This window comes from Salvelinus namaycush, chromosome 29, assembly GCF_016432855.1.
Source record: "Salvelinus namaycush isolate Seneca chromosome 29, SaNama_1.0, whole genome shotgun sequence".
Lineage (NCBI taxonomy): Eukaryota > Metazoa > Chordata > Actinopteri > Salmoniformes > Salmonidae > Salvelinus > Salvelinus namaycush.
Window position 1 is genome coordinate 4601771 of NC_052335.1, and position 13598 is coordinate 4615368.

The following is a 13598-nucleotide window of genomic DNA, read 5'->3' on the forward strand; positions in this document are numbered from 1 at the left end:
TGAGCAGCAGCAGCCTCTAAAGGGGAGGTAATAGGTTTTTGGTGGGTGAGTGCCGGGCGTGTTACATCATTCAGGTAGCAGGGTCGGGACGACTGGCAATTTCTGACAAGTTTAATGCGAAAGAGGAGGGAGATACATCAACTCTGCAGGCTTGTACGACAGACAGACAGACAGACAGACAGACAGACAGACAGACAGACAGACAGACAGACAGACAGACAGACAGACAGACAGAGGAGATAGAGTTTCTTTAAGATTTTATCGAAATACAATACTATAGTCTACAAGGGTGGGAAATTTAACAAAAGGCAGATTTTTATGATTTACATAAAATTGACGAGATTGCAGTTCAACTGTATGGACATTGTTAACATCTGTCATGGTTTCATCTTTAGTGATCATTAATTGCTACTCATCTATCCTAATCTAATTTTACTGATCCTTTCACCAAACTGACTATAATTTAGCGTTTTATAACGTACATTAAATATCGACATTTTTTTTTTTGAATATTATGAATATCTTAAAATGCTGCCAACAGGAAATAGCTAGGACTACATCCTGGGTATGATACTGAAAACGGTCACAATTTATTTGGATCGTCCGGATTTTCCATCTGTAGATGGAACAAACTATCTGTCGATAAGCAACTGCTTGCTAAGGTTAAGGTTAGGTTTAAAATAAAGGTTAGGGCAAGGGTTAGGGTTAGGGTTCAAGCCTGGGTTAGGGTTAGTGGATAGTTGAAATGTTACTGGTAGTCTGTAGAGCATCTATCCAAATAAAGTGTTACACAGAAACCTAATCTCACCCAAACTCGCATACTGTAGCTTTAATGATTAAAATATAATCATATAAAAAAATATATATTTCAAAACAATTTTCTAAATTGCTCTGCAATTTACTTAACTAAAAAAGTAAACACCATAACCTACTAAATGAAAATGACTTTCCTGAATGTAAACAAGCATTTCATCATCACTTAGCCACTTCACGAAGCGCCAGCTGGGCATATGTTCCAATTTAGACTTACATTTCTTGTGTGTGTGTGTATCTGTGTGTATATGTGTATATGTGTGTGTGGAAGAGGTGCTCAACCTCTGATATTACATCTCTTTCTCTGAGTGAAGGCTGGCTGTCTGGATAACACCAGAGTTATATAGGCCTGCACCTCCCCTCACACACACACACACACGCACGCAAACGCACATGAACACACACACGCTGTGGTAGTTTATGAGGCGCTGACAGGGAGGCCCGACAGCAGTGAGTACCTCGATGGCGTGAGGTAGTGGGCAGCACAGGGAGAGCGTGAAGAGGGCGTTTCTCTCTTTCATTCGACCTCATAAAGATCTGGACACGGTGTGGGGCATGTGTGTGGCATCAGCATAATTCCACAGGCGGCTGGAGAGTGACCTGAATGGCACAGCGACGCTGTAACTCAATGACAGGACCCTTGGCGGGGACCTTCTCTTCTCTCTCTCTGGTTTCTCTCTCGCTCTCTTTCTCTCTCTGGTTTCTCTCTCTCTCTCTGGTTTCTCTCTCTCTCTCTGGTTTCTCTCTCTCTCTCTGGTTTCTCTCTCTCTCTCTGTCGCTCTCTCTCTCTCTCTCTGTCGCTCTCTCTCTCTCTCTCTCTGTCGCTCTCTCTCTCTCTCTCTCTGTCGCTCTCTCTCTCTCTCTGTCGCTCTCTCTCTCTCTCTGTCGCTCTCTCTCTCTCTCTGTCGCTCTCTCTCTCTCTCTGGTTTCTCTCTCGCTCTCTCTCTCTCTCTCTTTAACCAACTCAGTGACACCCTACCTGACTGCGCAACACCTCAGAGAGCCGGAGCTAAAACGGCATGGCTTTTTTCTCAGTCTCTCTCCCGCCCTCTGTGTTGTGTTTGACAGTAAACACGCCAGTAAAACCGAGAGGTGCCACATGCCTTATGAAGTCAAGAGCATGTATCGTTCTATTTGTACTGTACATGCCGTGATGAATTCCAACAGCGGCATAACAACTTGAACTTATGCGATTCATAATTATACCATTATAAAAGTGATACAATTATTGATTAGTATAACATCCATATTCATGGAATATACCACTAACCGTACGGTTAAATGAGAAATTCTATTTTGGATTTAATCTAGATGAGAAAGGCCCACGTTAGGATGACAAATTAATGTCATTTTACAATAAATTATACATTTAATGAGAATTTTCTCTATCAAGCAGCCAAATTAAGCAAGTACAATATAAGAATGTATGCAGGCAGGCAGATTAACCTAACCTGATACAAATGATTTCCACTCCTATGGGGACTTTGTGACTTTCTGGGGACCTTTTCTCTATGCAGGACCTAACTCACTCCAGTCTTTTTTCTTTATGCAGGACCTAACTCTCTATGCACAACCTAACTTTGGCTCAGATAAGGGAGAGAAACAGGGGAATCCTATCGACAGCTCCACCAACACAAGTCTGTCTGTAGCAAACTGAAGGTTGTGGGCTGTGATGTACTGTGTGTGTGAATATGAGTAGGGTGTGGTTGAGAAAGGGCTGGTGCTCGCTGTTCTCTCAGTGCGCGTCCCCATTCAGCAAGAACAATTGTTTGTTTTTGTGTGTGTGTGTGTGTGTATGTGAGAGAGTGTGTTCTTCTGGCCTGTGCATTGTGCATGCTGATGTGAGTGACACACACAAAGCATCTCCTGGCTGGCTCGCCTCCATGTCTGATAAGCAGCGTGGCGCCCTCTGATGATCTCACAATAGAGCCAGCTTGGCTGCAGGGCAACTAGCAGGCAGCCTCCCTCAGATTTTAGACTGGCGCTTCCTATTGTAATGTACAGTCTCTCTCTCTCTCTCTAGTCTTTTGTCTGTCTGTCTGTGCGCGGTGCACAGGAGAACAAACACACATGTCAAGGAGACGAGAGAACATTGGTTCCGGGACACCTGCAAGAATCTGAAGTCAGGGTGAGGACGCTAGGAGATGGTTTTGGCTCAGCTTGAAGAAACCCCCCCCCACACACACACAGACACGCACACACACACACTTCGCAAGCACAACAACAACCAAGGAACACATACTAGCACTGGCAGGTAAACCTCCAATCACATCAGCATACACACACTCACTTGCACGAACACACCCACATAATATAGAACCAAAACAGCCCAGAGACATGTGAGGGATAGACTAACGGGGAACTAGTCAGATCCACTTCAAATGAAAACATGGAGAATGGTGTTAACCTGTGAAACAGCCCAGAGACATGTGAGGGATAGACTAACGGGGAACTAGTCAGATCCACTTCAAGTGAAAACATGGAGAATGGTGTTAACCTTTGAAAATAGTGATTGGCTAAAGAGTAGTGTGGTGGTGAGAGATGTGCCTCTGTTTTCTCCTTTGTTTTCAACTCTGAAGCGTCCCCATCTTTTTAATGCACTAATGGTCACCTACAGTTTTGTTCATTTGGTTGAAAGCCCCCTACAGTCGGTGAGTGTTGAAAAAATCCCCCCCCCAGTCATTGAACGTTTTCTCTGCTCATCAAAATGGAAATGCAGTTATTTGTCTCTATACGGTAAGGAAAAGGTAAAGACTCAGGTGACCTTTTCTGTCCCATGGTTTTAGAGGTACATTCATTTGGAGCGGGAGGAGAAGGAGGCTGCTGGCCCTGTGATAGGAACCAAAGTCTTCACACACCTGCAAGAGAGAAAAAGGAGGGAGGGGGGAGGGAAGAAAAAAAAGCCACACAAATGCACCCTATGAAAAGAACAGATTGGATCAAAAGCAGGTGAGGGAGGGGGAGGGGAAGGCAAACCTTTTCACCAGGTCCTTGAAATAAAGGCTGCAGGAAGCTAGAACATTTTGGTGGACTTCAAACTCTTTGCCTTCAACAATTATTTTCAGGTCTGTAAACTCTTTCGCTCTGCGCTGTTGGTTCAACTCCTTCAACATCTCTGTAGAACAAAGAAGAGACAAGACAAGGCCATATTCCGCTTTAGAATTAGAATTGGCTCTTTTTTTTAATATATATATATACACACACAAATATGATTATAGAAATATATCATGGTAATTAGAAGTAGAGGGGGAACAATAGAAATGGCTGATTATAAAAACATTATTACCGGCCAGGCTTAATAGCTTCGTTACATTGCAGAGAAGAGAAAATACATACAGTTTCATAAACATTTCAGTGTTACAGGCGGGGAACGTGGGCATGTATAACAACATAAGCACGCTCAGGTGTTCCACAGTTCTGTACTGAGGAGTTAGTGGAGTGATTATAAGCAGAACCGTCTAGAAGGTGTACGAGTATTCACAGGCGCATGCAGCTGATATCAACGGTTAGGATTCATATGAAAGACAAGACACTTGTTTGACTACAGTGTGGCTTGTGTACATTTGCGTACTACTATGAATTCAACTAAAGGAACTGAATCAAATGTAGAACCGACTAAAATGAACGTGCGTCGAAAAAAACAAGAGACATTATTCATCGTTAGTCATATTTCTTGGGCATTTTACCAGGAGCATCCTCCGTCGTACCCTGGGCACGTTAACCCATTGAACCTCGCTGAATTAAACAACACTGTCCAAGCCAGAAACACGAAGGAAAACTACACGCCTGTCATACTCTCAAAAAAATGTTATCTCCTAAATATCGCTCAGCAACATGAAGAAGCAACCTAGTAAATGCATCGAGCAAACCAGGCCCATTGTTGAGCTGTATGGGGAAGTCAGTGAGAGGACTAGGGCCTGCTGTAGAGACAGAGTTAGAGGAGAGGGTTTTTCTATTGTTTTAATGAGGCACCATGAGGCGACACTGAGTGTACGAGACAGCAGGGGACCAGCGTTTCATCTCTAACAGTATATAAAGAGGGCAATCGATATTACTGTACCTTTAATACACTAAACAGTAGGAAACCATCAACAGCACTATACCTTTAATACTATACAGTAGGAAACCATCAACAGCACTGTGCCTTTAATACTGTACAGTAGGAAACCATCAACAGCACTGCACCTTTAATACTGTACAGTAGGAAACCATCAACAGCACTGTACCTTTAATACTGTACAGTAGGAAACCATCAACAGCACTGTACCTTTAATACTGTACAGTAGGAAACCATCGACAGCACTACCTTTAATACTGTACAGTAGGAAACCATCAACAGCACTACCTTTAATACTGTACAGTAGGAAACCATCGACAGCACTACCTTTAATACTGTACAGTAGGAAACCATCGACAGCACTGTACCTTTAATACTGTACAGTAGGAAACCATCAACAGCACTGTACCTTTAATATTGTACAGTAGGAAACCATCGACAGCACTGTACCTTTAATACTGTACAGTAGGAAACCATCAACAGCACTGTACCTTTAATACTGTACAGTAGGAAACCATCGACAGCACTACCTTTAATACTGTACAGTAGGAAACCATCAACAGCACTGTACCTTTAATACTGTACAGTAGGAAACCATCAACAGCACTGTACCTTTAATACTGTACAGTAGGAAACCATCAACAGCACTGCACCTTTAATACTGTACAGTAGGAAACCATCAACAGCACTGTACCTTTAATAATGTACAGTAGAAAACCATCGACAGCACTGTACCTTTAATATTGTACAGTAGGAAACCATCAATAGCACTACCTTTAATACTGTACAGTAGGAAACCATCAACAGCACTGTACCTTTAATACTGTACAGTAGGAAACCATCGACAGCACTGTACCTTTAATACTGTACAGTAGGAAACCATCAACAGCACTGTACCTTTAATACTGTACAGTAGAAAACCATCAACAGCACTGTACCTTTAATACTGTACAGTAGGAAACCATCAACAGCACTGTACCTTTAATACTGTACAGTAGAAAACCATCAACAGCACTGTACCTTTAATACTGTACAGTAGAAAACCATCAACAGCACTATACCTTTAATACTGTACAGTAGGAAACCATCAACAGCACTGTACCTTTAATACTGTACAGTAGAAAACCATCAACAGCACTGTACCTTTAATACTGTACAGTAGGAAACCATCGGCAGCACTGTACCTTTAATACTGTACAGTAGGAAACCATCAACAGCACTGTACCTTTAATACTGTACAGTAGGAAACCATCAACAGCACTGTACCTTTAATACTGTACAGTAGGAAACCATCAACAGCACTGTACCTTTAATACTGTACAGTAGGAAACCATCGACAGCACTATACCTTTAATACTGTACAGTAGGAAACCATCAACAGCACTGTACCTTTAATACTGTACAGTAGGAAACCATCGACAGCACTATACCTTTAATACTGTACAGTAGGAAACCATCGACAGCACTGTACCTTTAATACTGTACAGTAGGAAACCATCGACAGCACTGCACCTTTAATACTGTACAGTAGGAAACCATCGACAGCACTGTACCTTTAATACTGTACAGTAGGAAACCATCAACAGCACTACCTTTAATACTGTACAGTAGGAAACCATCAACAGCACTGTACCTTTAATACTGTACAGTAGGAAACCATCAACAGCACTGTACCTTTAATACTGTACAGTAGGAAACCATCAACAGCACTGTACCTTTAATATTGTACAGTAGGAAACCATCGGCAGCACTGTACCTTTAATACTGTACAGTAGAAAACCATCAACAGCACTGTACCTTTAATACTGTACAGTAGGAAACCATCAACAGCACTGTACCTTTAATACTGTACAGTAGAAAACCATCGACAGCACTACCTTTAATACTATACAGTAGGAAACCATCAACAGCACTGTACCTTTAATACTATACAGTAGGAAACCATCAACAGCACTGTACCTTTAATACTATACAGTAGGAAACCATCAACAGCACTGCACCTTTAATACTGTACAGTAGGAAACCATCAACAGCACTGCACCTTTAATACTGTACAGTAGGAAACCATCAACAGCACTGCACCTTTAATACTGTACAGTAGGAAACCATCAACAGCACTGTACCTTTAATACTATACAGTAGGAAACCATCAGCACTGTACCTTAATAGTGTAAAAGCCGGACCCTGGTCGGTCCAATAGGGTCAGATATTTTTGTATTCTTGACTTTCCATGTACCCTTGTAAAAGATAAGACGTTCTTGTAAAAGTTATTAGCGGTTCGGGTAATCTGATCCTAGATATGTGGTTAAGGGCAATATCTACATAGAGCCACATCCTGCAGTTGACTGTACACAGCTTTTCTCCAACTCTCTGCAGAGCTCAGGCAATGTCTCCTCGTGCTACACTCAAATCCACAAGGTGGCATCTGCAAAACCCTCAGCTGTGGACGGCCGTAATGGACCATCACAGACCTGCAGACATGTACTATGAATTAAACTGAACTCTGCCCTGACACACCCAGCCAACATCCAAATGATCCCAGCTTAGCCATGGACCAATGGGCTGCTACTGTACAATCCTAACTCGTTATTGGTCTCAAATGTGCTGTAAAACAGAGGAGGTGTGTGTGCGTGTGTGTGTGCGTACATGCGTGTCTGTAATTGCATGCGTGTGCGCACGTCTTACATAACCCCCATCTACCCGTTAATGCGTGACTAATCAGATGAGCAATTGGATCCACTGTAAAATAAACGTAAAGCAGTTTAGTTTGTGTAATAGTCATGAAACGTTCAGTCAGTCTACCTACCGTAAGCTCAACTCCGACTCGAACGCCTAGGATTCAATTAACCTGCTGACATTAGCCACACTGTTTGGCTGGAAATATTCCCTCATTTAGCTTCCACTTTCTCTTGACTGACACTAGCAGCTCACTGGCAAATTAATTTAGCAAACTAAATTATACAGTATTAAGCCGCATGACAAATAAGAGCAATTCAAGACGGAGTCGTTGGGTGGCTGCATGTGGAAAAACCCTCTCTAAGCAGAGCGTCCTTGTCAGACGTATCACATCAAGGAATTAACTGACTGAAAGTGCCCGTGTCTGACCATTAACCACACTGAATACAATGCTAGAATGAAAAAAAAATGTAATGAATCAATAAATAGGCCTAATATTTGGAAAAAAAAACCCAGAGGGATATGAACTGCCTTGGCATCATTTGGGTGAACAACAATATCAAATCAAGTGGAGAGAGAGAGACTGAGACAAAGAGACATTGAGACAGAGAGAGAGAGACAGAGACAGAGATATTCGGCTAAGGGATAAGAGCACAATCATGTAACGTACTGCAGACAGAGTCAAAGAGCCACTTCATTTCGTCTCCTATCGTACATGCACAACACTCTCTACAGAAATGTAACATTAGCCTTGCCCTTCCACATTCTCTGCCACTCTCACACACTACTCTACACGGCGCTCCAGTGCTGCTTGGCCCTTGGCGGTTGGGCAGTTATCTGATTACTGTGCTGCCTGCGTGGCGTGCCGCGGCCACTGTGAATAGTGAATACATGGTAATTGGAGTTTGCATTGTGTGTCTCCAGCGACCGATATGGCTCTCACCTTCAATTTAGCACAGCGCACGGCACCCATTTACCCCAACACTCAGATTCTGGCAAAAGGAACGAGAATGGAGAGCGAAAGAGAAATGAAACTATATTTTTCAGCAAACAATGCACCCCCCCTCCCTCCCCCCCTGAGTGCAGGACGGACACACCTGAATGGCTGATGGAAAAGGTACTAATGGTATATTTGTGTGGGTCGACGGTCACGCCGCACTCCCCTAGAGCAACCCATCATGTCTGGGAGCGTGAAACGGCACGCAGCGTCTCCTTTCTCCTCTCTGTCGACAGGGAGTGTGGAGGAGGAGAGTCGCACTCAATATGACCACGGAGGTCTAGAAAGATAACCACATTGTTTCACTACACTAGTGGAGAATGGGACTGGCGACGCTGTCGGGTTCCGTTACCCAACGACCAAATCAGACGCACATCTAGACGTTTTTCTACACATACGTACATACTGAAGACAACGTTGAAAAGGAAGGAGGAAACCTGTGCACTATTACACTGATAACGGATCATTATTCTATAAGGATATTGGTACTTCTGTTGAATTCCACTGAACGGTTCAAGGGAACAAAGAGATCTCACAAACCGATAGTACATTTACAATACAACGTGAAAGGAGAACAGAATATCCACAGACTCTTCACATCATTCCAGAGATTTCTGAAACATGCTTCATTATAACTCTGGGAGCAATATGGGAACATGTAGACAGTGTGCCAATTCAGCTGCTCACCCTAGTAACCCTACACGACCATAACATTGCCCCAGGAAAATGCGCCCATGTCCCTTCACAGTAGCCAATTAGCGCACTCTGTGTATTGTGTACAGGCGTAGAGACAGGCATCCTTATGCATCGTTGTGTGATTGGCTACTGGGAAGAGACGGCAGAGCATGCCATTGGCTGGCAAAATCCGGAGCCATTTTATGGTTGTATCTTTTGGTCGTAAGGGTCTCTCTGAAAGACAGCCATTTTATGTCCTTTCTACATCTGAAGCGAAAAATGTATGTCACAGTTTGTGCTGCACATATGAAATGTGATTCGTAATAACGGAACCATCGGAGAACCAAACCAAATGGAAGGTTACATAGAGCCAATCTAATGTACAGTAGGGGTGCACGGGCCACTGAACCTGTTACAGCTCGACTCAAGACTCACCCCATCCACCAAAGATGTGTAGCAACAGCACCCACCACGGTGAAGCACGGCAGCCATTTTGTACCAGACCGCTCACCACACATCGGCTCTAATAGCCAAAGCCAAACCTTCCCGTAATACTGGTATTTCCTTATGGCGAACAAATTAGTCATGCATTTAGAGAAAGATAATCCTAAAAGTGTTTTCTACATTGAACTTTGTGACGGTTCACACTTTCCTTTACGGTGCCAGGCAGATACGTAAAGTTTCAGTTAATTAGCTGAAATACTCGTTGACCTGCATCCCTGACTCAAGTATCAATTCTAGTCACTCCTCACCTAATACATCAATTAACATAAATTGTGTTCTCAACATGAAAGACTAAATCAAAACTAAATCTCTGGCATTATATAAAGGGTAAATTAAGGGACAAACAATCATATGAATCTAGCAAGTAATTATGTGACCAAAACAACAATGAAGTAGCCCATCCTGGAATAAAATAAATAAATACATAAGTCTAATGGATAGTCCGTTTCTGAATTTACAAGGCTTTAAAGTTCTTGATGCCCATGAGATAAATAAACATCTACAAATACTGCAACAAAGTACATCTAAAAAAATGATGTACTGTACAAATTAATACGGTACGTTACCAGCATGTGGTCTTAAATAATACAAATTATGAAAATATTGAAAAATTGCATATCCCAAGCATATATTATACATATATTTGACATCACATCTATTTTTCACCATGCGTTTTGTAATATAAATAAAGAATAGGCATTTTTGATAGACTTTAGACTGTACTTTTTTATATATTTCAGACTCCTTCCTCTTCTGTTGATTGCAGTTCAAAATACTAGGCTATTAAAGACACTGCCAATATCCCTGGAGCAACGTGATGATATTTCACATAAGTCAAGAAGTCTAATGCATTCAAGTGTTGCTAGTAAAATGGATGTGCACAGTCTGACCCTTTGGTCGCTGTTTTCGTTCACACTATTTATAATCAATCCCTTTACCACTCTAATTAGCCTGAAATAACTATTTTAGCTAATCAATAACTCAACATCCAGCTCAGTAGCTCAATACTGACCCCAGTACTAGCCGCTTTTTTAGCTACTATAATATATGCACTTAATGCTGTTCAATCTGAAGAGACCCTGGCTCACTCGGTATCTCCTTCTTGTCTAAGGACTCAATTTAGTTGTAAAACAATATAACAAAAAGGATTGGTTCTCTTTGAGTTGAGACAGCATAGATGTAAAACAAATGTTTTTAAAAAATGCTTCTTTTAAAAAAAAAAATTTAATAGAAGTATTTAATTCCCAGAAAATGTGAAATTATATTAATTGGATCAAAATACTATGGGAATAAAATAAAGTTACTGCTAAATTAACTTAAGAGATGTTGTTAGTTTACCGTTAACGGGTCACTACGTTTGTTACATTCCATATTCAAAATTAGTCTTAACTGTATTTTCACCCCTACAAAAAAATGCATTTTAGCTAAGATTTTTTTTTTTAAATCCAGAATTTACATGATTGATCAAATTAATTTAACTACTGTATATAGACTAAGGGAATAATGATGTCAAGGTCACGTCAGTGGCACCTCAAAGCTGAAATACATCACAAAGAAATATAACGGACGATCAAGTAATATATTCTCTTTCAAATGGAAATGTTAATATACTTGTAAAATTAGATTTTATTAACTTAAGTCTCCAAAGGGCATAAAGGTGCCCCTTTATGAAAATATAGGCATTTGAAATGTTTTATCATGAGTTTAATAAACTTAAATCTGTATAACGGATTCATTATTATATTGGGCAATCTATGATTAACAGCGACGCTACAGTATGTTTGATTGTGAAAGTCATATGTAGGTCAAAGTAGAAACTATGAAACATAATTACAATAAACATACAATAATTACATGGATTTTTACATGGATTTTAATTTTCAGTATTGAGTAAATCATTTCATGCCTATGACTAGGCTGGACTCAAGTAGTGCTTGCTGAATTTGCATCTCGTAAAAGTAGGCGAAGGAGGCTGGGTCCTACCAGTGTGATTCAAGCTAATTCTCTTTCATCCTCAGGTGTCCATTTTGCACCAGTTAAGACGCTTCTTTCCCAAAGACCAAACAGCCAAACCTGGCAACTTCATTTACTGGGAATCTCTGTTTACTGACATGTTATTCAAATAAATTATTATTAAATGCATTATTATCAACATTTATTAACAGGGCATAAAGTATTATTAGAATTCATTTAACAAGTATTTTAATAATATTGTTCACATAAGACAATAATAATATGTTTAACTATAATAATATAGATATTGATAATAACATGCATTTAAAATAAAGGGAATTTAGCCATGTGCTGAGTTTTGGTCAAATGAGAATGCTCTGGATGACAAATTGACCACATCAATACTTCTTCCAGCCAAATGGGGGGGGGGGGGGGGGGGGGGGAAGCAATAACAGGAGTATCTTTAATATATTTAGAGAAACTGACAGAGAGAGCCGAACAAAAGACTTGTCAAAATGGCTCTTTTCTGGCACAAAAAAACCCTGTGAGAAATGTATCAATAGACAGGCCAATCTGAAATAAGTTCTCAAAGAAGAACTCTCAGCAGGGCGGGCAAACAGAGGAGAGAGAGAGAGGTCACTGTAAATGCACACAAAGACCTTTCACACCACACAAAGCTTTCCCAATCTGAGCCTCATCCAAAAGCTCTTTGTGTATACAGAAAATATGGGAAAAGGCTCTGGCATACAGAGAGTGGATTTAACCGAAAGCACAATGACCAAAATCTGGGGGAAAAATATGGCCATTTTAAAGAAAAGGCAGTGGGTATTAAACTATATTTCAAAAACAGATCAGCCACAAAAAAACATATATTCAAGGATTTAGCTAGCTAACAGTAGAATAAGTTACTAATTAAGCCCCATGAAAACCACAGACAAACCATGGATATAATAAAAATGGCGTCTTGACTGGCGGTTAAACGTGACAACCCATCCCATCCCCTTGTGACAGTAGTGGACCGATCCATTAAGTATTAAAACGGGGGGTTTTGAAGACATGCCAACATTAGGTGTTCAGACAGCTGCTATACTGCACCGGACGTGCCAGTGTCTCTAAGCGTGACACACCGTATCCAATCGACTGCCACGAAGCTGATGGGTATTTCACGAAGCAGAATAAACACCGCCATAGTTCTTCATTCATAAAGACAAGATCAATTGGCCCTGGTTGAAAGGTGAGTCCGAACGACAGACAGCTGCACCCCCCCTCCCCCCCCCCCCCTCCCCCGGGCTGTCACACAGCAGCCCTGATGGAGCGGATTTAAATCCACCAACTTGGGGGAAAAACCTAGCCTACCTCGCCACGTAATGACGGCGGAAACAACAGTAGCAGCAAACATGGTAGCTTAACAGCCTAGCGCAGGTCAGAAACAGCGTTTACATTACTGGTACTGTTGATCTATAACTGCAACAACTATGTAGGCCTACCCGTATGCAAAAAATGCCCTTGGAAAACAGGAATTGTGGGTGATTGAGAGCCTATTTGTATTCTAACTAAACACAACAGCCCAGGTGTTCCTTTCAGCTGGTGAACGAACATGAAAAGGTGTTCACTCTCATTCGGGAACATGCCCACATCCATGTAGGCTGACCCAGCACACGAATGTAAAACTTGTGTGAAATTGTGTCAACTTCAAGGTAGCGACAACATTGTTACTCCGAACACTTATTCTTACTAGTACGAAACACCTTTCAGAATCTTTTGTACATTCCTTTCTCGACATCTCGTCAGTTGATTCATACCCATTCGAGGCAAATAATCCGGTGTGAGGGCAGAAATCCGTGAAAACCCTCTGGAATCCATGGTTGCGCTGATTCTAGTGGTACCACTGTCTTAGAGAATAGTCCATGATGAGGACGTTGT

At 41.4% G+C, this 13598-nt stretch overlaps 1 protein-coding gene across 1 annotated transcript in view; it reads right to left on the reverse strand.

Annotated features, from left to right (window-relative positions):
- LOC120024408 (kelch-like protein 29) overlaps nt 1-13598 on the reverse strand; it is a 131658-nt gene that overhangs the window by 88084 nt on the left and 29976 nt on the right. The window contains exon 2 of the mRNA XM_038968647.1: nt 3790-3928. Coding sequence (XP_038824575.1) covers nt 3790-3928 — 139 coding nt within the window. The remainder of the gene's footprint in view (nt 1-3789; nt 3929-13598) is intronic.